The sequence below is a fragment of the Oncorhynchus mykiss genome, chromosome 6 (assembly GCF_057628025.1).
Source record: "Oncorhynchus mykiss isolate SJ-2025 chromosome 6, ASM5762802v1, whole genome shotgun sequence".
NCBI classification, from domain to species: domain Eukaryota; kingdom Metazoa; phylum Chordata; class Actinopteri; order Salmoniformes; family Salmonidae; genus Oncorhynchus; species Oncorhynchus mykiss.
In genome coordinates, this window is record NC_143027.1 from 59,840,810 (window position 1) to 59,868,148 (window position 27,339).

At 42.3% G+C, this 27,339-nt stretch overlaps 1 protein-coding gene across 1 annotated transcript; it reads right to left on the reverse strand.

Annotated features, from left to right (window-relative positions):
• Positions 1-31: 31 nt before the first annotated feature.
• Positions 32-26,802, reverse strand: LOC110526936 (V-set and transmembrane domain-containing protein 2B). The gene is made up of 5 exons (XM_036980619.2): positions 25,828-26,802; positions 24,914-25,101; positions 24,035-24,064; positions 23,003-23,402; positions 32-1,058 (listed from the first exon to the last, which is right to left on the reverse strand). Exons 1-5 carry the CDS (start codon positions 25,898-25,900, stop codon positions 970-972), a joined length of 780 nt encoding a protein of 259 aa, XP_036836514.1. The 5' UTR covers positions 25,901-26,802; the 3' UTR covers positions 32-969.
• Between the last annotated feature and the right edge of the window lie 537 nt (positions 26,803-27,339).

A 27,339-nucleotide genomic window follows, 5' to 3' on the forward strand; every position in this document is an offset into this window, starting at 1 on the left:
TTAATGTTCACATATAACGCTTTGATGTCAATTTTTATTTAAAAAAAACAACAACTTTTATTTCAACTGGTGTTGGCAACATACCAATACGTTTTTTTTGTTTGTTTTTATAAATGAATGTCTTACCTTTTGACCACCAAATCTTTAATAAAAATAAACATTATTGAAGGTGACTAACAACAACTATGGTAATGTGTGCCTTATTTAATCAAAATATATAAGGTCATATTTGTATACATCATGAAACAAAGCTTGAGAAATCATAAGAGAGAGAGAGAGAGAGAGAGAGAGAGGGGCAACAGAACTACATAAACTCACAGTCTCCATGAATGAACCAAACATAAAAAAGCCCCATCTTTGATGTCTGTGAAAAAACATGATGTGTTTCTGTTCAACAGCTCATGCAAATCAACTTAAACAAACATGAGTGGATCTCTTTTAGAAAAAAAAATATTAAAAAAATCTACCAAAAGCAGATATGATCAAAATAATTTCAAAATCCTGAAAAATGACTTCCAAATAAAATCCATAGAACTGAAAATATAACACAAATAGAAAATAAAACGTAAAAACGTATCCACCCGAAAATAAATAAGAACAGCCATGCATGAAGCACGGCAGATACTATTTGGAAACTGGATGCAGCGTTTAGTGGATGTTGGTTGTGTGTATGACACAGAGGTGAAGTTCCTATTCACATAGATTCCTTGTTTCATGCTTCTCATACAATCCATATGAATCCAGTTCTTAGACGTGTCCTCTATTAGTCCCAGTCAGAAGACCACCGTCTCCTCCTTCCCCTTTTCTTTCATTCAGTCCTTATATCATCAGTCCTTTCTTCTCCTCTCTTTGCCATTAGTTTCCTCATCCTCAGTGATGTGCCATAACGGTTTACATCTATATATATTTCCCTTTCGTTGTTTGGTACATAAAGTTAACACTTTCGGGTCGTCGTTTGGTTGAAGTCTCTTACTGGGCAAACAGGAAGGGGAGGAGCTTATGCAGGATCAGGAGAGTGATGAAGAGGAACGGGTCAGTGGTGGTAATGGCTCCAGAACCTGGCCAGACAAAGAAAACCAGAAGGGGTAGAAAGGTCAGTGGAAATGTCTCTGTGCTTCAAATCAAACCTGCACACAGAAACTGAGGAGAGATACAGTGTTAAGACAGTACCATGGATGCCTGGCTGTGGTGAATGGGAACAATGGGGGATCCTCCAGAATAAAGGAAGCTCACAGTAGCTCATGATGGCTATTAACTCCCTGCGAGGAGTAGAATTCTGTATTACCTGGGCCATATTTCACACAATTATAGCTGACAAAATGGCAGTCGCAGAAAATCTCAAATCTACTTTCGTTCACGCTTCTGCTGCCACTTGAAGATAAAGGTGAGATAGAGGTGAGAGTTTCATCCACATTGCCTGGCTACCTTTGAGTAGATGAAATGGCAGCATCTACTTATGCTGATGGTTTTGTACAGGAAAGGTGGGAGACATCCCGGGGTAGAACCTGGCTATGAGGAATAGTGGCCCTTGGATATAGCTCCTAATCCCTGTTTGACACGTTTCATTTCCTGTTTGAGCAGTAGAGCAACTGCTGGCTAAAAGCTGTTTCATTACGACACAAGCACACTCTCTCACACGGGCACACATGCTTGTTTACACACACACACACACACACACACAAGTGCAGAAACGGACACGCACGGTTACACGAAAAACAGACCCCAACAAACAAAAATCAGGCCAGATGGATTTTTCAGATCACACACACACACACACACACACACACACACACACACACACACAGAGAGAAACAAGCGTAATGAGTCAATGTTTAACTAGGCTGGAGTTTCTGTGACAGCTACAGTGTGAAACAGCAGTCTGTTTTTTCATTCTCGTGCCTTCCCCGGGCCATGCCCCACAACACGTCCATACACCAACGTTTCCATCATCCCCCAGCCCAAAGACACAGCATCAACTCAAAGACATGAACTCTACCACACGCAAGCAGGGCAATACACGTGCTTAACCGTGACTTACAAGACTCACCCGGAGCCAGGCCAGCTGTCTTAATCCCAAACAGAACTGCAGTGGATTCAGGACAAAATGGCGTGGAGTGAGAAAGCGTTAGACCAAATGTCTTTCTCCGTACTTTGCTGATTTGTTGATTGGCTCTAATCTTCGCATCAATTCCCCTTGTTTCTCCCTCATTCCACTTCTATTGTTTCAATCTCTCATGTCCCTCCAGCCGCTCTCTGTTTATGTCTCTGGCTCTGTACCTCTTTGTAAACTGTATCTGTTCTTTTGTGTCCCACCCCCATTTTATTTTTTGCCACATTTCTCTTTCTTTGCCCTTTAAAATCTCTCTCTAGCTAACAATTGGATACCATGAAAAAAAAATAAAAAATAATAATAATAATAATCTCTCTCTATCCGATCTGCACTCTCTCTGTCTTCCATGGTCATTGAGTAGATTGGCTATAGAGTGATGGACAGCATCTGGAGAGGGCAGCTTATCGGACCCTCCTCACCAAGGATACAAATGACAGGTGTTTATTTGAGGCTATCTGGAGACAGCCGGCTCTGACGATCCCTGTCAGTCACCCTGCCCCTCGTGATGCACCCCACCTCAGCCCCAATCAGACCCTTACAATCACCCCTTATGGCAGGTGCTTACACAGACATCTTTAAAATGTCCAATCCAATCTAAATTTGTTGAACAAATGATTTCCTGAGAGAAATCGTGATAACATACAACCACCTTAGTATTAGAAAAGCACTTTGGGATTGAAATGTGGAAACAGAGCAGGATTATCAGTTGTGGTATTGGTAAGGACCAGAGGACTGCGTCAGATCACCTTTTGAAATGGGTTAATCACGCAATGTGTGAATGATCCACATCTGGTAAAAAAGGTCATATCTGGTGTTGATAGATATTAATTTAGCACTTGGAAAACCCACACTTTTCAGCTACACCGTTTGAGAAACCAGAACTTCTTCTCACACACTGATGCCTGTAACATGTATATAACATCTTTGGCACAAAACTCTATTCTATGTTCTATTCTACTCGATTCTATAGAATATTCTAGAACTTCATCAGACTCAAGGAAACGCTATTATTTACATTAAATCAATTGGTTCACCCTGTGTCATCTGTGGCAATGTTTATCAGACACTCTCCTACTCAGACAATTAAAATATGTGTTCATTGTAGATGGAATTCAGGTAAAGTTATGTTAAATACAAAGGTCAAACAAAAGCCATGAAAATAACAAAATGAATAAACCCACACGAATCAGCTAAAACCTGAGAACTTCTCCTAGGACCATTGTAGCCAGAATCACTCCGCACGTTAACACAGCAGTCACCAAATGTGTAACACCAAGGCATTACTCCATCCACACTCATCCCCCTACTGGAAGCACTACATACGAGAATAGAAAACATCAGGGATTGTAACATACTCTCTTTTACGGAAACATGGCTCTCTCGCGATATGCTGTCGGAGTCGGTACAGCCACCCGGACTCTCAGTGCATCGCGCCGACAGGAATAAACATCTCTCTGGGAAGAAGAATGGCGGGGATATAGGTTTCATGATTAACGACTCATGGTGTAATTGTAACAACATACAGGAACTCAAGTCCTTTTGTTCACCTGACCTAGAATTCCTCACAATCAAATGCCAGCCGTATTATCTCCCAAGAGAATTCTCTCAATTATTGTCACAACGGTATATATCCCACCTCAAGCCGATACCACGACGGCCCTCCAGAACTTCACTGAACTTTGTGCAAACTGGAAACCATATATCCCGAGGCTGCATTTATTGTAGCTGGGGATTTTAACAAAGCAACTTTGAGAAAAAGGCTACCTAAATTCTATCAGCATTTCGACTGTAGCACTCACGCTGGAAAAACACTGGACCATTGTTACTCTAACTTCCGCGATGCATACAAGGCCCTCCTCCACCCTCCTTTTGGCAAATCTGACCATGACTCCATTTTGCTCATCCCTTCCTATAGGCAGAAACTCAAACAGGAAGTACCTGTGCTAAGACTATTCAATGCTTTTCTGACCAATCGGAATCCACGCATCAAAATTGTTTTGATCATTGGGATATGTTCCGTGTAGCCGCAGAGAACAATATTGATGTATACACTGATTCGGTGAGTGAGTTTCTAGGGAAGTGTATTGGAGATGTTTTACCCACTGTGACTATTAAAACCTAACCTAACCAGAAACCGTGGATAGATGGCAGCATTCGAGCATAACTGAGAGCGCGTACCACTGCATTTAACCATGGCAAGGCGGCTGGGAATATGGAAGAATACAAACAGAGTAGGCAATCCCTCCGCAAGGCAATTAAACAAGCAACATTTCAGTATAGAGACCAAGTTGAGTCGCAATTCAACGGTTCAGACACGAGACGTATGTGGCAGGGTCTACAGATAATCACCGACTACAGAAGGAAAACCAGCCACATCGCGGACACCGAAGTCTTGCTTCCAGGCAAACTAAACACCTTCTTTGCCCGCTTTGAGGATAATACAGTGCCACCGTTGCGGCCTGCTACCAAGGACTGTGAGCTCTCCTTCTCCATGGCCGACGTGAGTAAGACATTTAAACGTGTTATCCCTCGCAAGGCTGCCGGCCCAGACGGCATCCCTAGACGCGTCCTCAGAGCATGCGCAAACAAGCTGGCTGGTGTGTTTACGGAAATATTGAATCTCTTCTTATCCCAGTCTTGGGTCTACGCATGCTTCAAGATGGCTACCATTGTTCCTGTACCCCAGAATGCAAAGATTACTGAACTAAATGACTACCGCCCCGTAGCACTCACTTCTGTCATCATGTAGTGCTTTGAGAGACTAGTCAAGGATCATATCACCTCCACCTTACCTGTCACCCTAGACCCACTTCAATTTGCTTACCGCCCCAATAGGTCCACAGACGATGCAATCGCCACCACACTGCACACTGCCCTATCCCATCTGGACAACAGGAATAGCTACATATGTTAGAACGCTGTTCATTGACTATAGCTCAGCATTCAACACCATAGTACCCTCCAAGCTCATAATTTAGCTTGAGGCCCTGGGTCTCAACCCCACCCTGTGCAATTTGGTCCTGGACTTCCTGACGGGCCGGAACCAGGTGGTGAAGGTAGGAAACAACAACTCCACTTCGCTGATCCTCAACACTGGGGACCCACAAGTGTGCATGCTCAGCCCCCTCCTGTTCTCCCTGTTCACCCATGACTGCATGGCCATGCACGCCTCCCACTCAATCGTCAAGATGACACAACAGTAGTAGGCTTAATTACCAACAACAACGAGAGAGCCTACAGGGAGGAGGTGAGGGCTCTCGGAGTGTGGTGTCAGGAAAATAACCTCTCACTCAACTTCAACAGCACAAAGGAAATGATCGTGGATATCAGGAAACAGCAGAGGGAACACCCCCCTATCCACATCGACGGGACAGCAGTGGAGAAGGTGGAAAGTTTTAAGATCCTCGGCATACATATCACTGACGAACTGAAATGGTCCACCCACACAGACAGTGTGGTGAAGAAGGCGCAAAAAATGTGGCTTGTCAACCAAAACCCTCACAAACTTTTACAGATTCACAATTGAGAGCATCCTGTCGGGCTGTATCACAGCCTGGTACGGCAACTGCACCGCCCACAACTGCAGGTCTCTCCAGAGCGAGGTGCGGTCTGCACAATGCATCACGGGGGGAAACTACCTGCCCTCCAGGATACCTATAGCACCTGAAGTCACAGGTAGGCCAAAAAGATAATCAAGGACAACAACCACCCGAGCCACTGCCTGTTCACCCCTCTACCATCCAGAAGGCGAGGTCAGTACAGGTGCATCAAAGCTGGGACCGAAAAACAGCTTCTATCTCAAGGCCATCAGACTGTTAAACAGCCATCACTAGCACAGAGAGGCTGCTGCTTACATTCAGACTTGAAATCATTGGCCACTTTAATAAATGGAACACTAGTCACTTTAATAATGCCACTTTAATAATGTTTACATATCTTGCATTACTCATTTCATATATATATATATATATATATATATATATATATATATATATATATATATATATATATATACAGTGCCTTGCGAAAGTATTCGGCCCCCTTGAACTTTGCGACCTTTTGCCACATTTCAGGCTTCAAACATAAAGATATAAAACTGTATTTTTTTTGTGAAGAATCAACAACAAGTGGGACACAATCATGAAGTGGAACAACATTTATTGGATATTTCAAACTTTTTTAACAAATCAAAAACTGAAAAATTGGGCGTGCAAAATTATTCAGCCCCTTTACTTTCAGTGCAGCAAACTCTCTCCAGAAGTTCAGTGAGGATCTCTGAATGATCCAATATTGACCTAAATGACTAATGATGATAAATACAATCCACCTGTGTGTAATCAAGTCTCCGTATAAATGCACCTGCACTGTGATAGTCTCAGAGGTCCGTTAAAAGCGCAGAGAGCATCATGAAGAACAAGAAACACACCAGGCAGGTCCGAGACACTGTTGTGAAGAAGTTTAAAGCCGGATTTGGATACAAAAAGATTTCCCAAGCTTTAAACATCCCAAGGAGCACTGTGCAAGCAATAATATTGAAATGGAAGGAGTACCAGACCACTGCAAATCTACCAAGACCTGGCCGTCCCTCTAAACTTTCAGCTCATACAAGGAGAAGACTGATCAGAGATGCAGCCAAGAGGCCCATGATCACTCTGGATGAACTGCAGAGATCTACAGCTGAGGTGGGAGACTCTGTCCATAGGACAACAATCAGTCGTATATTGCACAAATCTGGCCTTTATGGAAGAGTGGCAAGAAGAAAGCCATTTCTTAAAGATATCCATAAAAAGTGTTGTTTAAAGTTTGCCACAAGCCACCTGGGAGACACACCAAATATGTGGAAGAAGGTGCTCTGGTCAGATGAAACCAAAATTGAACTTTTTGGAAACAATGCAAAACGTTATGTTTGGCGTAAAAGCAACACAGCTCATCACCTTGAACACACCATCTCCACTGTCAAACATGGTGGTGGCAGCATCATGGTTTGGGCCTGCTTTTCTTCAGCAGGGACAGGGAAGATGGTTAAAATTGATGGGAAGATGGATGGAGCCAAATACAGGACCATTCTGGAAGAAACCCTGATGGAGTCTGCAAAAGACCTGAGACTGGGACGGAGATTTGTCTTCCAACAAGACAATGATCCAAAACATAAAGCAAAATCTACAATGGAATGGTTCAAAAATAAACATATCCAGGTGTTAGAATGGCCAAGTCAAAGTCCAGACCTGAATCCAATCGAGAATCTGTGGAAAGAACTGAAAACTGCTGTTCACAAATGCTCTCCATCCAACCTCACTGAGCTCGAGCTGTTTTGCAAGGAGGAATGGGAAAAAATGTCAGTCTCTCGATGTGCAAAACTGATAGAGACATACCCCAAGCGACTTACAGCTGTAATCGCAGCAAAAGGTGGCGCTACAAAGTATTCACTTAAGGGGGCTGAATCATTTTGCACGCCCAATTTTTCAGTTTTTGATTTGTTAAAAAAGTTTGAAATATCCAATAAATGTCGTTCCACTTCATGGTTGTGTCCCACTTGTTGTTGATTCTTCACAAAAAAATACAGTTTTATATCTTTATGTTTGAAGCCTGAAATGTGGCAAAAGGTCGCAAAGTTCAAGGGGGCCGAATACTTTCGCAAGGCACTGTATATATATATATATATATATATATATATATATATATATATATATATATATATACTGTATTGTATACATCTATTACATCTTAGCCTATGCCGCTCTGACGTTGCTCATACATATATTTATATTTATATATTCATATTCCATTCCTTTACCTATATTTGTGTGTATTAGGTATTTGTTGTGCAATTGTTAGATATTACTTGTTAGATATTACTGCACTGTCAGAACTGGAAGCACAAGCATTTCGCTACACTCGCAATAACATCTGCTAACCATGTGTATGTGACCAATACAATTTGATTTGATTTGATTTATTTGTTTACTCTCATAAGAGCAAACACTGCTCCAACTCCAAATTCACATGACACTCTGTCGGGATCTGTCTTGTTTATCTTTGAACCATGTTTTAGTACCAGTGGATATCTCTCTGTAGGAATGACATTGCTTTGCCTTGAGGTTCAGATGATTCTCCCCTGAGTTTTGAATCAATCAAAGCATACACTTAACCTCAGGACACCTCAGTGTCTGTAAGAGCATCTGTCTACTGCAGATAAATCATTTAGCCAATATTTTACATCCAATGGAAATGCAGGTTTGTGAGAGTAACCTCGACCTTTAAAAATGCAATTAATTCAATAGTCTATTTAACTGCCGACAATCTGCTATACTTCATATAACCCACCACATTCATATATTCGTAAACTAAAACCTGGACATTAGGTTAAGAAGTCATCTGTGGTGTATGAAGTGGGGGTGTTGAAATTTGGGAAATGAATGGGCCCAACACATTATTTGGAGATCGCATTCCAGCTCATTGGGGCCAAAGGGAAGCAGAAACAATATACCTTTCATACAGTGTACAACACTAGCTATGACTCAGCTACATGCCCTGTTCGCACAATAATTACTGTCATTAGTACACCAACGCTGTGAGGTTGGAAGGTTCCACACTTGATTTCTCTTCTCTCTCTCCCTCTCTCTCTCTCTCTCTCTCTCTCCCTCTCTCCCTCTCTCCCTCTCTCATTTTCTCCCTCAAACATTAGCAGACGTTGAGAATTTACCTAAAACAGAACCCCTTGGTTAGATACAAGTGTTTCTGTAGAGTAACAGCTATGCACTGTGTAGACCTGTAACTAATGGCCATTAGGATGACATCACTATTCTCAAAGGTTACGGTTGGCATCTGCTAGAAGGGGGATGATTAGGAATCGCATATGGGGGAGAACAAACAAAGAGAGACAGAGAAAAAAAGAGGGAACTATTGACAGGTGGTTGACTTTGTTCTATTCGTTTAATTGGACTGAACATACATAGAAGGATTTTGTATGATATTTTCTCTGGTGTGTGCCTAAGTTTGTCATCATGGATACATACAGGTCAAAATTCAACGTTCTCTTTCGTTAGGGGGAGGTTGAACTCCAACAGGCTTCCTCACCACAAGGAAACAAAAAGCCTTGGAAGTTCAATAATACAAGCTGAGGGCGAGGCAAACAAGGCCTCCTCCACCACTTCACCCTCAGCTTGCAGTGCGCCATAGGTTTTTTAACTCTGACTGCTTGGGGTAGCTGCAACAGAGAGAACTGCTACATAGATCTACCGTTATGGATAGCCAGCTACCATTGTTCTCTATGTGTCATGTAGTGTCTTTCCTTATAGGTGAAAGTGACCACTCATTGAAGTGAGAACTCTCCACCTCTCTACCACTTATCCCACTGTCTCGTGGTATTGGATGAGCTATAGGCAGCAACACAAAGGCCCAATAATAATAGAGTAATGTAAAGTTCCCATAACCATCCAGCCATCATCTATCACAGAGATGACAAAACCACCACAGTGTCTATTGCCAGGTGAAAAAAAATTAACGGAAGTCAATCAACACCACATTGGGAGAAGTAAAGTACCTTCCCGCACAGTCTGACAGTTACCTAACACTTGTCATAATTATCCTTGGAGAGGAGACTGACACCTGAAAAAACACATCAGCCTGTTAACATGCAGACACACACAGTGGCCATTACCTCAGACGAATGTGCTCTCTCACATTGCTACCTCCCTCGCCAAGTCTTCACAAACGGACAGGAAAAACAACCATGTCCAATATACAGTTTATAATATTTAAATTAATTTGAACCACATTTGATAGTAATGCAACTAACAGGTATACATGGCATAAACACACACACAAACACACATAGGATGAGATAGACTGGGTGTTTAATGAGGGATTGAGACAGCTGTCCAGCCAGAGACAAGTACTCTTGGGTAGGTGTATTTGAGTGAGCTCTTGCAGCATCTACTGTCTGGCTGTCCTATTGCTCTATGCCATCCTCCTCACCTCCTACCAAACAAGCTCACCTGCCAAGTCATTGCTCCCGAACTGCTGAGTGAACACAGTCAGTTTTTAATATTTTTTCATATCCTATTGCATAGTCAACTGCTCCTACTGCTCTCTCTCTCATACCTCACTTTCATTGTGAATAATACAAACAGCAACATTATTGAACTACCTCCCACAGTTACGGTTGAAGTCGGAAGTTTACATACACTTAGGTTGGAGTTATTAAAACTCGTTTTTCAACCACTCCACAAATTTCTTGTTAACAAACTGTAGTTTTGGCAAGTCGTTTAGGACATCTACTTTGTACATGACACAAGTCATTATTCCAACAATTGTTTACAGAAAGATTATTTCACTTATAACTCACTGTATCACAATTCCAGTGGGTCAGAAGTTTACATACACTAAGTTGACTGTGCCTTTAAACAGATTGGAAAATTCCAGAAAATGATGTCATGGCTTTAGAAGCTTCTGATTATTGACATCATTTGAGTCAATTGGAGGTGTACCTGTGCATGTATTTCAGGCTTACCTTCAAACTCAGTGCCTCTTTGCTTGACATCATGGGAAAATCAAAAGAAATCAGCCAAGACCTCAGAAAAAAAATTGTAGACCTCCACAAGTCTGGTTCATCCATGGGAGTAATTTCCAAACGCCTGAAGGTACCATGTATAAACACCATGGGACCACGCAGCTGTCAAACCGCTCAGGAAGGAGACACGTTCTGTCTCCTAGAGATGAACGTACTTTGGTGAGAAAAGTGCAAATCAATCCCAGAACAACAGCAAAGGACCTTGTGAAGATGCTGGAGGAAACAGGTACAAAGTATCTAGGTCCACAGTAAAACGAGTCCTATATCGACATAACCTAAAAGGCTGCTCAGGAAGGAAGAAGCCAATGCTCCAAAACCGCCATAATAAAAGCCAGACTACGGTTTGCAACTGCACATGTGGACAAAGATCATACCTTTTAGAGTAATGTCCTCTGGTCTGATGAAACAAAAATAGAACTGTTTGGTCATAATGACCATCGTTATGTTTTGGAGGACAAAGGCGGAGGCTTGCAAGCTGAAGAACACCATCCCAACCGTGAAGCACGGGGGTTTTAGCATCATGTTGTGGGGGTGCTTTGCTGCAGGAGGGACTGGTGTACTTCATTAAATAGATGGCATCATGAGGGAGGGAAAATTATGTGGTATATTGAAGCAACGTCTCAAGATATCAGTCAAGAAGTTGAAGCTTGGTCGCAAATGGGTCTTCCAAATGGACTATGACCCAAAGCATACTTCCAAAGTTGTGGCAAAATGGCTTAAGGACAACAAAGTCAAGGTATTGGAGTGGCCATCACAAAGCCCTGACCTCAATCCTATAGAAAATTTGTGGGCAGAACTGAAAAAGCGTATGCGAGCAAGGAGGCCTACAAATCTGACTCAGTTACACCAACTTTGTCAGGAGGAATGGGCCAAAATTCACCCAACTTATTGTGGGAATCTTGTGGAAGGCCACCCTAAACGTTTGACCCAAGTTAAACAATTTAAAGGCAATGCTACCAAATACTAATTGAGTGTATGTCACAACCTGACCTTTTTTATGTCTCTATTTTAGTTTGGTTGGGGTGGGCATTCTATGTTTTGTGTTCTATGTTTTCTATCTCCATGTGTTTGGCCTGGTATGGTTCCCAATCAGAGGCAGCTGGCAATCGTTGTGTCTGATTGAGAACCATACTTAGGTAGCCTGTTTTCCCATTTTGAGTTGTGGGTGATTATTTTCTGTTTAGTGTTGTGTGTGAGTACCTGACAGAACTGGTGCATTTGGTTCTATTTTTGTCTTGCTTCAGTGTTCCGGTTTTAATAAACAGCATGGACACTTACCACGCTGTGCATTGGTCCGTTATTTCCTACTCCTCAGAAGAGGAGGAGAATCGTTACAGTGTATGTAACGATTCTAGGAATAAATCTCAGGAATTGTGACAAACTGAGTTGAAATGTATTTTGCTAAGGTGTATGTAAACTTCCAACTTCAACTGTACATCCACAATGTGGAATATTTCCACAAACCAAATGTTCCTTTTAATCACGCAGTCCGTAATCAATATAGATAGTCAATAAAATTCTAATTAGAATATTCCAGTGAATTAGTTTGATGATTATTCAATTAATGATCAAAGTATTAGCGGTTCACATTGTAATTGGCTTTCAGATTGGCCTATATACAGGTTGATATTGTGAAACAAGTGAGGCGAATTACTGAGATACGTAAAAAATAATAATATTTCAGATGAATTTAAAGTAAGGGAAAACAGTATTGTATATTATGCTTGGGAGGTGCCACAAACAAAGAGATGTGATGAGATTAAAATCTTTACAATAATATTATGTTTCTAATGTTGAAAAATGCTGGGATTAGTAATTGTGATTCCATGGAGGGTTGTTTTCACAGTTCAAAGTTTCAACAAGGTTCCGTTTCACTGCTAAGTAGTAGATTTTCTGTTAGTGAACTGAGAACCTAGAGGAACATTCACAGCTGTGCAGTCGCCACACATTCCGCTCTGAATTCATGATAGACAACCTCCATCCCCAAAGTGTTAGTTAGCCACTGATCCTCCATGGGACTATCTATCTGGTTCCCTGTGAAGCACTGGAGAATGGTGCACTGCAAGTTTATGTTATCACAGCAAGGCCGCCAAACCCCCAGATGAAAAATGAAAATGTGAGAGGCAATTTGAGACACCTGACAGTGTGCTGAGGGCGCGGCTTATCTGCCACATGCCCGTGGCATTTCCCCTTTAATATTAATTGTTTCTGCCACTCAGCCAGGTGACATTGCAGAAAAGTGACAGATGCACGCATTTCCCGAGAGGTGGGCAGATCGCATTTTTTCCCCCCTCAGCTGTCGTTATTGTGGTAAGACAGGAGAGGGCCAATCTTTCAAATATGCCAGGGTGCTTTTTAACCTTCACAATCTGTTGACAAATATGTTGAGGGGTTCACTTAATTTTTTTTTTTTAAAAGCCAAGACAAATTCTGTGTCCCTCCGTTCAATGTAAGTGTCAGGGAGGCACTTTCACATGGATTAATTTACTGTATTTGATTTAGTCTGTCAGAGATACATGACGAGAGACAGAGAAGCAAATATTGACCAGCCAATTTGAAGTAATATAGCAGCCATGAGCAAACAGTAAAATATGAAAAATAATATCCCTCAGATTATCCTAAATAAACAGGTGAGCTTGCCTTGCTCTGTCATGTACAATCATGTTTAAACAACAAGCCCAGAAGTCAGTCTGTAATACCTCTAAACCTTAGAGGATGTTGTTTTTCGATACTAAATCAGAATTTAGAACTGAAGCACACAAGTATTACTACTCAGTATGAGGCATATATGAAAGTCGATCAGTCAATTCAATTGCCCTGACAATGCCTGACCTTAGCTCGTTGTGTAAGCAAAGCAGAGCACAATTGTACTCAAGTCTACCAATCAAACAGTGAAAAGGATTCTGATTTTAGAATTTAAAATTACCTAGCGGTAATATTGAAAAATCGATGACATTAGACTATTTGGACATTTAGGTTAATGAGAGAGAGAGAGAGAGAGAGAGAGAGAGAGAGAGAGAGAGAGAGAGAGGAGAGGAGAGTCCGTGAACTGGCAGTGGTATTGTTTGATTTTCTTGCCAAATGGCCGCCTCTGTCTCGCTTCGCTAAGGACAGGGCTGGCCGAGCATGCTGATTCCACAGTGCCAGTTCCTAGGAGAGGGCATTTAACGTGCTCCAGGCTATGCTCACGTCCACAGTACATGTCCAGGATGGCAGCATCAGTGTTATGAACAGTCCAACACGAGGAGGACTAACAGCATGGTGCCATTCTATTAGCTTGGTGTTTTTTGCATGATTACTCCTCGGTTGGCAGTTAGCTTCATTCAGAAAGTAAGGGATTCGACTCAAATAGAGAAGACCAAATGGATCCCTGGCCTCTGGATGAGAGTGTCTGCTAAATGACTAACATGTAGAAGTAAATGTATGCTCTGATTACTAAATTGCACAACACTGTTGGTTACATTTTCAATAGAACTCAAGGCTCTGTAGATGGCATTGGCTTCAAGCATACATTTAGATATACGTGTTGTTGGGTGACATTACTGAATCAGAAGTCTGGACTAGTTGTGAAAGCAGAGGTGAAGCACTGCACTCAAGGACACAGGTAGAGTTGTAAAAACTGTAGAAATATTTCCCCTGGAGTCCTCTCCTCCAGTCATGGCCCGCCAGCTTTCCTCCTCTGCCCTGAGGACAAAGCCCCAGCGAGGAGAGAACAGCCATCCCGACTCGCCACAACATACGTTGAGCAGGCACAACACTGAGTAAGATAGACACAATAGGGAAGGAACACAGAATGGAACTCCCCACCAAGTCTCCTCCAAGGGCCTCTAAGGTCTTTTTAAAAAACCCTTGAGGACCCCCAAGTAAAGAGGTCACAACCCTGGCAACAGCCTATCATTAGAGGAGGGGACTTTTCTACATTACCCTGCAAACCACCAACGCACTGACAGCAATAGCCAGGAAAGAGGAGGAGAAGTCTGGACACATGCTTCCAGCCAGAGAAATGAACATGGTCTCCCTGGCTGCTTTCACATCATGTCTGTACACACACGCAGGCACAATCAAAACATACATCAGCACACATGCTAATGCACATAAACAGACAAGTGTGATCCCACATACTGAGAAATAAAAGTATCCACCTTCCCTATCCCCAGCCAGACCACCACTGCGCCAGCAGCTGTAAGTCTGATATGGCAGAACGGAGAATGAAACTCTCCTGCGGAGTCTGTGAAATTTAATTATTCAGCAGTGCGCTTCATCGATCAGTAGCGAGTCTGGCGTGTGAGATAACCCCATGCTCGCTCCCTCCAAAGGCTACATTAAGGCGCTCTCACGTTATAATGTGGAGATCATGAGGAGACATATCCATTGTGAATCATATCTTCATCATTTCTTTCTCGGTATGGTGGACACTATAAAGGCAAGAACATGTCACTCTCCTCAGTGGGTAATTGTAAGTATTCACCCCCCGTTGGATTTTCCACATTTTGTTGCATTACATAGTGTGTATGAAAATGATTAAATTGTGATTTTCTGGGGGGGCATCGAGCAAGACAAAAATATTCCAATATCAATGTGAAAGAAAACACACATTTACCTTGATTAGATAAGTATTCACCCCTGAGTCTGATAAAACGAATACATATATGTTAGAAACAGCTTCTGCAGTTGTTACAACTGTGAAGCTTTCTGGGTAAGTCTCCAAGAGCTTTCCAGATGGTTTGTGAAAAACTGTAACTTGGCGACTTAGGAACATTCACTGTCTTCTTGGTAAGCAACTCCAGTGTAGATTTGGCCTTGTGCTGTAAACTCAGCAAAAAAAGAAAGTCCCTTTTCAGGACCCTGTCTTTCAGAGATAATTAGTAAAAATCAAAATAACTTCACAGATCTTCATTGTAAAGGGTTTAAACACTGTTTACCATGCTTGTTCAATGAACCATAAACAATTAATGAACATGTACCTGTGGAACGGTCGTTAAGACACTAACAGCTTGCAGACGGTAGGCAATTAAAGTCACAGTTATGAACACTTAGGACACTGAAGAGGCCTTTCTACTGACTCTGAAAAGCACCAAAGGAAAGATGCCCAGGGTCCCTGCTCATCTGTGTGAATGTGCCCTAGGCATGCTGCAAGCAGACATGAGGACTGCAGATGTGGGCAGGACAATAAAGTGCAATGCCCGTACTGCAAGACGCCTAAGACAGCGCTACAGGGAGAAAGGACGGACAGCTGATCGTCCTCGCAGTGGCAGACCACGTGTAACAAAACCTGCACAGGATCGGTACATCCGAACATCACACCTGCGGGACAGGTACAGGATGGCAACAACAACTGCCCGAGTTACACCAGGAACGCACAATCCTTCCATCAGTGCTCAGACGCAATAGGCTGAGAGAGGCTGGATGGACTGAGGGCTTGTAGGTCTGTTGTAAGGCAGGGTGTCACCAGACATCACCGGCAACAACATCGCCTATGGGCACAAACTCACCGTCGCTGGAACAGAAAGAACTGGCAAAAAGTGCTCTTCGCTGACGAGTCATGGTTTTGTCTCACCAGAGGTGATGGTCGTATTCACATTTATCGTCGAAGGAATGAGCGTTATACCGAGGCCTGTACTCTGGAGCGGGATCGATTTGGAGGTGGAGGGTCCATCATGGTCTGGGGGGGGGGGTGTGTCACAGCATCATCGGACTGAGCTCGTTGTCATTGCAGGCAGTCTCAATGCTGTGCATTACAGGGAAGATATCATCCTCCCTCATGTGGTACCCTTCCTGCAGGCTCATCCTGACATGACCCTCCAGCATGACAATGTCACCAGCCATGCTGATCGTTCTGTGCATGATTTCCTGCAAGACAGGAATGTCAGTGTACTGCCATGGCCAGCGAAGAGCCTGGATCTCAATCCCATTGAGCACGTCTGGGACCTGTTGGATCGGAGGATGAGGGCTAGGGCCATTCCCCCCAGAAATGTACGGGAATTTGCAGGTGCCTTGATGGAAGAGTGGAGTAACATCTCACAGAAAATCTTGTGCAGTCCATTAGGAGGAGATGCACTGCAGTACTTAATGCAGCTGGTGGCCACACCAGATACTGTTACTTTTGATTTTGACCCCCCTTTGTTCAGGGACACATTATTCCATTTCTGTTGTTATTCCATTTCATGTCTGTGGAACGTGCTCAGTTTATGTCTCAGTTGATGAATCTTGTTATGTTCATACAAATATTTACACATGTTACGTTTGCTGAAAATAAACACAGTTGACAGTGAGAGGACATTTCTTTTTTTGCTGAGTTTATGTTATTGTCCTGCTGAAACATGAGTTTTTCTCCCAGCGTATGGTGTAAAGCAGACTGAAGCAGGTTTTCCTCTAGTATTGTGCCTGTGCCTAGCTCCATCCTGTTTCTTTTTATCCTGAAAAACTCCCCAATCTTTGCCGATTTCAAGCATGCCCATACCATGATGCAGCCACCACCATGCTTGAAAATAATGAGGCAGTTACTCAGTGAAGTGTTGTGAAGGATTTGCCCCAAACATAAGTCTTTGCATTTAGGCCAAAAAGTATTTTCCTTTGCTGTGTTTTGTTTCTCCCAGTATTACTTTAGTGTACAGTATATATATATATATATATATATATATATATATATATATATATATATATATATATATATATATATATATATATATATATATATATATATATATATATATATATATATATACAGTGCCAGTCAAAAGTTTGGTTCAAGGGTTGTTCTTTATTTTTTAAATATTTACATTGTAAAATAATAGTGAAGACATCAACACTATGAAATAACACATATGGAATCATATATTAACCAAAAAGTGTTAAACAAATCAAATTATATTTTATCTTTTAGCTTATTCAAAGTAGCCACCCTTTACCCGGGGCGGCAGGTAGCCGAGTGTTTAGAGCATTGGGCCAGTAACCAAAAGGTTGCTGGATCAAATCCCTGAGCTGACTAGGTAAAAATCTTTCGCTCTGCCCCCGAACAAGGCAGTTAACCTACTGTTCCCCGGTAGGCCGTCATTGTACATAAGAACTTGTTCTAAACTGGCTTACCTAGTTAGATAAATGTTTATTTTTTTAAATATTTTTTTTATATATATATATATATATATTTTTTTACATATCTTGATGACAGTTTTGCACACTCTTTCCCTCAACCAGCTTCATGAGGTAGACACCCGGAATGCATTTCAATTAACAGGTGTGCATTGTTAAAAGTTAGTTTGTGGAATTTCTTTCCTTCTTAATGCATTTGAGCCAATCAGTTGTGTTGTGACAAGGTAGGGGTGGTATACATAAAATAGCCCTATTTGTTAAAAGACCAAGTCCATATTATGGAAAGAACAGCTCAAATAAGCAAAGAGACAGTCCATCATTACTTTAAGACATGAAGGTCAGTCAATTTGGAAAATGTCAAGAACTTTTAAAGCTTCTCCAAGTGCAGTCGCAAAAACCATGACGCGCTATGATGAAACTGCCTCTCATGAGGACCGCCACAGGAAAGGAAGACCCAGAGTTACCACTGCTGCAGAGGATACGTTCATTAGAGTTAATTGCACCTCAGATTGCAGCCCAAATAAATTCTACAATAACAAGCACATCTCAACATCAACTGTTCAGAGGGGACTGCGTGAATCAGGTCTTCATGGGCGAATTGCTGCAAAGAAACCACTACTAAACACCAACAAGAAGAAGAGTCTTACTCGGGCCAAGAAACATGAGCAATTGACATTAGACTGTCCTTTGGTCTGATGAGTCCAAATGTTTGATTTTTGGTTCGAACCGCCATGTCTTTGTGAGACACAGAGTAGGTGAACGGATTATCTCTAAATGTGTGGTTCCCACCGTGAAGCATGGAGGATTAGGTGTGATGGTGTGGGAGTGCTTTGCTGGTGACACTGTCAGTGATTTATTTGAATTCAAGGCAATCTTAACCAGCATGGCCACCACAGCATTCTGCAGCAAATAACCATCCCATGTGGTTTGCGCTAATTGGGACAATCATTTGTTTTTCAACAGGACAATGACCCAACACACCTCCAGGCTGTGTAAGGGCTATTTGACCAAGAAGGAGACTGATGGAGGGCTGCATCAGATGACCTGGCCTCCACAATCACCCAACATCAACCCAATTGAGATGGTTTGGGATGAGTTGGACAGCAGAGTGAAGAAAAAGCAGCCAACAAGCACTCCGCATATGTGGGAACTAATTCAAGACGGTTTGAAAAGCATTCCAGGTGAAGCTGGTTGAGAGAATGTCAAGAGTGTTCAAAGCTGTCATCAAGGCAAAGGGTGGCTACTTTGAAGAATCTCAGTCAGTTTTCAGTTAGGTCAGTTAAGATCACCACTTTATTTTAAGAATGTGAAATGTCAGAATAATAGTAGAGAGAATTATTTATTTCAGCTTTTATTTCTTTCATCATATTCCCAGTGGATCAGAAGTTTACATATACTCAATTAGTGTTTGGTATCATTGTCTGTAAACTGTTTAACTTGGGTCAAACGTTTTGGGTAACCTTCCACAAGCTTTCCACTATATGTTGGATGCATTTTGGCACATTCCTCCTGACAGATTTGGTGTAACCGAGTCAGATTTGTAGGCCTCCTTGCTTGCACATGCTTTTTCAGTTCTGACCACAAATTTTCCGTAGGTTTGAGGTCAGGGCTTTGTGATGGCCATTCCAATACCTTGACTTTGTTGTCCTTGAGCCATTTTGCCACAACTTTGGAAGTATGCTTGCGGTCATACTCCATTTGGAAGACCCATTTGCAACCAAGCTTTAACTTCCTGACTGATGTCTTGAGATGTTGCTTCAATATATCCACATAATTTTCATCCCTCATGATGCCATCTGTTTTGTGAATTGCAAAAGTCCCTCCTGCAGCAAAGCACCCTCACAACATGATGCTGCCACCCCGTGCTTCACTGTTGGGATGGTGTTCTTCGGCTTGCAAGCTTCCCCATTTTTCCTCCAAACATAACAATGTTCATTATGGCCAAACAGTTCTATTTTTGTTTCATCAGACCTTTCTCCAAAAAGTACCATCTTTGTTCCCATGTGCAGTTGCAAACCGTAGTCTGGCTTTTATTGTGGCGGGGGCTTCTTCTTTGCTGAGAAGCCTTTCAGGTTATGTCGATATAGGACTCATTTTACTGTGGATATAGATCATTTTGTACCTGTTTCCTCCAGCATCTTCACAAGGTCCTTTGCTGTTGTTCTGGGTTTGATTTGCTCTTTTCGCACCAAAGTACGTTCATCTCTAGGAGACAGAACGTGTCTCCTTCCTGAGCGGTTTGACGGCTGCGTGGTTCCATGGTGTTTATACTTGCGTACCTTCAGGTGTTTGGAAATTGCTCCCATGGATGAACCAGACATGTGGAGGTCTGCACTTTTTTCTGAGGTCTTTGCTGATTTCTTTTGATTTTCCCATGATGTCAAGCAAAGAGGCACTGAGTTTGAAGATAGGCCTTGAAATACATCCACAGGTACACCTCCAATTGACTCAAATGATGTTAGTTAGTAAGCCTATCAGAAGCTTCTTAAGTCATGACATCATTTCCTGGAATTTTTCAAGCTGTTTAAAGGCACAGTCAACTTAGTTTATGTAAACTTCTGACCTACTGGAATTGTGATACTGTGAATACCTCGTGAAATAATCTGTCTGTAAACAACTGTTGGAAAATGACTTGTGTCATGCACAAAGTAGATGTCCTAACCGAATTGCCAAAACTATAGCTTGTTAACAAGAAGCAAGATATATATAATTATATACATATACTATATACTACATCAAAAGTATGTGGACACCTGCTCTTCGAACATCTCATTCCAGAATCATAGGCATGAATTTGGAGTTGGTTCACCCTTTGCTGCTGTAACAGCCTCCGCTCTTCTGGGAAGCCTTTCCACTAGATGTTGGAAAATTGCTTTGGGTACTTGCTTCCATTCAGCCACAAGAGCATTAGTGTGGTCGGGCACTGATGTTGAGCGATTAGGCCTGGCTCGCAGTCGGCATTCCAATTCATCCCAAAGGTGGTTGATGGAGTTGAGGTCAGAGCTCTGTGTAGGCCAGTCAAGTTCTTCCACGCCGATCTCGACAAACTATTTCTTTATGGACCTTCCTTAGTGCACAGAGGCATTGTCATGCTGAAACAGGAAAAGATCTTACCCAAACTGTTGCCACAAAGTTGGTAGCACAGAATCATCTAGAATGTCTTTGTATGCTGTAGCATTAAGACTTCCCTTCACTGGAACAAAGGAGCCTAGCACAAATCTGCTAGGCCATGGAAACCCATTTAATGAAGTTCCCAACAAACAGTTATTGTGCTAAAGTTGCTTCCAGAGGCAGTTTGGAACTTGGTAGTAATTGTTGCATACGAGGACAGACCATTTTTACTCACTAGTGGCTTCAGCACTCTGCAGTCCAGTTCTGTTAGCTTGTGTGGCCTACCACTTCACATCTGAGCCCTTGTTGCTCCTAGACATTTCCACTTCACAATAACAGCACGTACAGCTCATCAGGCCAGCTCTAGCAGGGCCAAAATTTGACGAACTGACTTCTTGGAATGGTGCCACGTTGAAAATCGCTGAGATCTTCTGCCATGCCATTCTACTGCCAATGTTTGTCTATGGAGATTGCATGGCTGTGTGCTTAATTTTATGCACCTGTCATCAACAGTTGTGGCTGAAATAACCGAATCCACTCATTTGAAGGGGTTTCCACATACTTTTGTATATATACAGTATATGTAGTGCATTCTGAAATTATTCAGACCCCTTCCCTTTTTCCACATTTTATTACGTTCCAGCCTTATTCTCTAATTGATTAAATTGTTTTTTTTTTACCCTCACCAGTCTACACACAATACCCCATAATGACAAAGAAAAAACTGTTTTTTAGAAATGTTGCTAATTTATAATATGTAAAATGTAACATCACATTTACTTAATTATTCAGACCCTTTGCTCAGTACTTTGTTGAAGCACATTTGGCAGCGATTACAGCCTCGAGTCTTCTTGGGTATGACGCTACAAGCTTGGCACATTTGTATTTGCGGAGTTTCTCACATTCTTCTTTGCAGATCCTCTCAAGCTCTGTCAGGTTGGATGGGAAGCGTCGCTCCACGGCTATTTTCAGGTCTCTCCACAGATGTTCGCCTGAGTTCAAGTCCGGCCTCTGGCTGGGCTGCTCAAGGACATTCAAAGACTTGTCTCGAAGCCACTCCTGTGTTGTCTTGGCTGTGTGCTTAGGGTCATTGTCATGTTGGGAGGTGAACCTTTGTCCCAGTCTGAGGTGCTGAGCACTCTGGAGCAGATCAAAGATCTCTCTGTACTTTTCTCCGTCCATCTTTCCCTCGAACCTGACAAGTCTCCCGTCACAGCCATTTAACTCTGTAGCTGTTTGAAAAACACCAATGGCCTCATGGTGACATCACTGATCTGTTTCCATCTTGTCCTGGAGCTTACTTCAAAAGGACAACTGTGTCTTTGTTGTTTTTGGGTGGTTTAATACGTCATCCACAGCATCATTATTAACTTGACCATGCTTAAAGTGATATTCAATGTCTGATTTGTCATGGTCAACAATCTACCAATCACTGCCCAGTCTTTCAAAAGCTCCCTGGTCTTTGTAATTGAATCTGTGGTTGAAATTCAATACTGAGGGACCTTGCAGATAATTGATGTATGGGGGCCAGAGGAAGGGATAGTCATTCAAAAATCATGTCAAACCATATTATTTCACACAGAGTGAGTCGATGTAATTTATTATGTGATTTTGCCAAAACAAAAGAGGTGAATACTTTTGAAACAACTGCATTTTAGTTATTTAATTTGTAGGCCTATTCATTTGTTAACCTTTGTAGAATATTCTTTTCACTTTGACATTATGGAGTATCTATGATACCCACTGTATATATACACCTTCCCTCACTCTCCATAGTCTGACTATAGGCATATATGTCCCAGCATGTATCATTTGTATTTATTTATTAAGGTAAGATGAACTAATCAATACCTCCCCTTAAGAAACACTGCCCTGTAAGAAATATAATTATATGTAACATGTGTTGTACTCTACAAGCATCATCAAATGTATTATTTGTATAAAAAAAACATTATATTATTCAATGACAATGAAACTGTCAGTGTAATTTATCATTCACTTTAAAAAGGACAAATCACTGGTCAGAATGACATGTCTGACTGGAGATTGAGGAGAAACACACACAAACTCACGTATTCTCGCCCTATATCACTAGGTGTCACTGTTGCACTTTAACTTACCTGCTCCATGCTGCTGTCGGAGGATGGCCGCATTGCCGGGCCTCGGAGAAGCTGAGGACTTTGCTGCGGAGGCAGTGGTCGTCGTGCTGGCGGGGAGGGGGCCATGTCCTGCTGGAGGAGGCACGCGAGGCTTTCCCTGACCCGGCTCAGAGGTAGCCCGCCCCCCTGCCACCGCGTCCTTGCTGTTCCTCAGTGGCCATCTATTCTGGATGTGGGACACGGCCTCCTCGGCCACCATGCCATCACGCGGAATCACCCGGAGGGTGGCTTGAACCTTGTATTCCTGAGTCTCGTCGGAGTACAAGTCGGAAACTCGGCACTCGTACACCCCCTCGTCCTCCTTCCGCACCTTGGACAGACTCAGCCTGTGAGATATGGCGCTGCCCTGCACCCTCACAGTCTACAAAGAGAAACAGAAAAGAAGAAATTGCTACATATACAATATAACCTGTTGGTTTCAACAATAAATATGTCTATATCAAAGTAGACTAGGCCAGCCACTCATTAGACTACTGCCACATATGTATCACGCGATGAGGGCATATGCGTTTGATAGCCTAAAGCCCTATTATCCAAAAATTCAAAAACGTTTGGAGATTTAATGCTGCCTGTTGTTTGGCAAGTGTCGGAATACATTTCAAAACAAGATGAGGCTATATTTATATTCCAAAGGCGACATGATAATGGTGAGCCAGCCAGGTTGTGGACAACTGTACAAAATGGAGTCCTAAGTCTAGAAAAAAATGCTTGGAAAAATTCCCACCAGAGGCCTGGCCAGTTACCTCCATAACTTGTGCTAAATTATTGGCCTTCCGCCTTCATAGTGCCACTTGGCCATATCATGTGGCTAGCCTTGAATAACAAAATACACATTTTATTGCTCAAATGCATTATGGCACTTAACTGTGCAGCCATATCCAAATACTAAAAAAAGCAAACATTTGAAGAAATCAGATAGATATCTCCGCTATGATAAAGTTTTAACGTGAATGCTTCAGCTGGACATGGTCAGTGACAAAAGGAAACACTTACGCTTATTTTTGTGGCATCCTTTTGAGTGACCTGAAACCAGAAATGTGTCGAAGTGTTATGGTCAGCCAGAGACACAAGACTGCATAATACTCTATTGTATAGCAATTACACGTTTTGATATGAGCCTCACCACAATGGAATTCCCTCTGTGCAGTTTTGAATCGCTTTCGACAGTGTAAAATAGTTTCTACAACTGCGCGCATTAGCATCAGCAGCATGGACAGCAACAGTTGCGCTGTTACCAAACTTGTCCCAAACAGCGTGCATTGACATCAGCACCTTGGACAGGGACTGCTGGATTAGCTCTCAGCTGTCATAAATAGTCGTTTGTGTTTTCTAGTGCATGTTTAATGTGGTTAAATAACAGAGCAGAAACTACAGATGGGGTTGTTCAATGTCCATGAGTCGATTGCAACAGCGGCGCAGAGGGCGTAATCACATCACAGTTATCCAACAGCATTATGGAATATTCCAACACGGGCATTTCCGCCGCATGCATGAGAACTCTCCCTGGACTGATTTTAAAAGCCAACAAATGCCATTTGTATCATTAGTTGTGTCGTCCCCCCTCCCGCCCACCCCAATACACCCCCCCCACCCCCACCCCTTCTTAATATAAATGGCCACACAGTGTTAATAATCTCCAGTATTTCCACTCACATGCATTTAGTTGGCAACATGTTGTAATACAGTCCATCAAATAAATAGCGACATATGTCGTACATATGGCGATGCCATCATGAAAAGACAGATTGCACACAGCCGTAGCTGTCAGTGTCAATCACTTTTGGTGCAACTTCGAACATATATACAGACCCCCTCTCAGTAGCTGCCCGGGAGCTGCCCAACCTGCCTTCCCTGTCATGGGGACAGCATTACCTTGGCTCTGTTCGCAGGAGCGCTTATTTGCAGTTCGTGTACATGTTCTTTAGGTGTTGTCTCCTTTAGGTACCACCACTGGATTTCAAGCGAGAAGGGCGATGATCCGATGGCCCGAAAGGCGCACGGCATCTCAACGTCTTCTCCCTCACTGACACTCGCATCTTTGGGCACTTCAGTAAATGTAGCTACCATTGGGAAAAGACAACAGATATAATAGATTAAATGGTGGAATAACAAATGAACAAAGGTCTGAGATTACGTAGCCTCATGACAGACAACTGAAATGCGCTTTAGTGATATCCGTAACCAAATTGATCTTTATTCCGCAATACAATCATATTCAAGTTGCCATTCAATCTAAAATATCAGTTTATAATAGTTTAAGACTTAAAATAGACAATGAAGCAATGACGCAAAGGTAGCCTACACAACTAGGCATATTAGCGTTATGTGACCCGTGCACTGTGATTTGAAATGACCATGGCTTTTGATATAACCTGTAACACAATAAATACAAGTATTTGGTCACCATAAAATTACTAATTAGTGTTGCTTTACGTGTTTTGAGAGATCGTGTTCATTTAGCATTAGGCTTAGCATAACTGAGGAGATGTGGACATTATGTATAACTCCCGAAGCACAGTTTTGACATGTGTTCGTCTAATACTTTATTCCTATCAATCTATTTTCTCACCCACTTATCATTTAATCGACAACGTAATTTGATTTTTTTTCTTATAACGATCAAGTTACTGCAGCAGAATAATGCGCTTGACTTCAAATAATGACCGGGTCCGGTCCATATCACAACAGCTTGAAATCAAAAATCTAACGACAGGGGCTGTTCGTTTGACAGCATTTGTGTTGACCATCAATAGCACGGCATGCCACGACTGACAAAGTTGACTTACCATTTACACAGAAGAACAAGGGTGCGTTAAGAATTAAATAATAAAGGACGCCGTTGAGTCCTCGTTTTTCCATCTCATAGATAGGCTAGGGCAGTTAGATTAGAGAGCGCGTAAAGACGGTCATTTGACCACAAATGTATCTTTATAACATCAGCATTTCCATTTCCATGATGGGCAAGCGTTGGTCTCTGATCTGTTGGGTTATTCGTCTGCTTTTCCAAAGATTTAGGATATTTCACAAGATCCAAATAACGTACTCCAATATGTTTTCCTGCCAGCCAGGCGAAAAACGTACAATCCAAAGGTGCGAACCAGAATACCCTCTCTTGATTAGTGAGAATGTTCTGCAGCTACTCTATATTCTGTTGTTATCCCTTTATAACTGTGATTCCTTATTTCCTGATGTGCTTCAGGTCGAACCCAAACTTCTTCTCGGCTGAAAGAAACCTGCTCATTCTGCTTTCCACATGAAGGGAAGGTTTCCCGGGCACTTCTCCAAGACCCATTACATAACCATCCTTGTGTCCGCTCCCATAAAGAGGACCTGCCGAGGACGAGATTCCTGTGTTTTGTACTAAGACCTGGAGGATCAGTAGATAGTTCCCAGCTTCGCGAGCGGATCCCTTTGCTTTGTGTGCGAGTGCATATCAGCGAGGAGGCGCTTTAGCATTTCCAAACCCACTAACTTAGTGTGGCATGCGCGCGACGCCACCGATAGCCTGACTCCCGTTGAAGCCTAATCAACCCTTCCCTCAAATCAACGCGCGGCTCAACCTATGAGGACAATTCTCACAACCTGACGTCCAAACGAAATGTCAACCCTTAAAACATGTATAATCAAGATGATTCATGCTGTTTTCTCTCCAAAATCAACAAGCCACCCTAAAATTAGCCATACAGTAAAAACAGCAGTGCTTTAGACAGCCTCCGGTATTATAACCACCGGGATAATCCGCATTCCCTAAAACAGACAATGTGGTAATTCGGATTAAAATCAATCTCACTATGGTATTGAACCATTCAACACAGTCTTGCTCCTATTTAATCATTTTGTGCTATTTGCTTGGAAAATAAATACGTAATTATGTCAATGTCACCTAATACATGTCATAACGGTTTATGGTTTGATGATTGTGATGATTGGTGTGACCAGCCTGATGTGACACACACACACACACACACACACACACACACACACACACACACACACACACACACACACACACACACACACACACACACACACACACACACCTATATGGAGTATGGACCATGGTGGATTGCCACCATTATTGCTTTAATCTAGGGTCTTTCTGAGATGCTTGGATGGTGCAGCAGACTGATCCCCTGGCTGAATCCTAAAACGGCTCTCACAGCTGCCAAGCTGCCAATAATGCATTGCTTGTTCACTGAATTCTTCCCATTAGCACTTCATCCAAAGCTAGTATAGAGTGCTAGAGTCAGAGAGAATTGGGAGAAGAGGACGTGAGAGCTAGAGAAAGGGTTGACTGT

Excerpts from the sequence above, each read along its gene's own strand:
- LOC110526936 (XM_036980619.2), bottom strand. The coding sequence starts at position 25,900 with ATGGAAAAACGAGGACTCAACGGCGTCCTTTATTATTTAATTCTTAAC. Across the intron at positions 23,403-24,034 it reads AGGATGCCACAAAAATAAGC|ACTGTGAGGGTGCAGGGCAG; the intron begins GTAAGTGTTTCC and ends TTCTCTTTGTAG. Across the intron at positions 1,059-23,002 it reads CCGACAGCAGCATGGAGCAG|GTTCTGGAGCCATTACCACC; the intron begins GTAAGTTAAAGT and ends TTGTCTGGCCAG.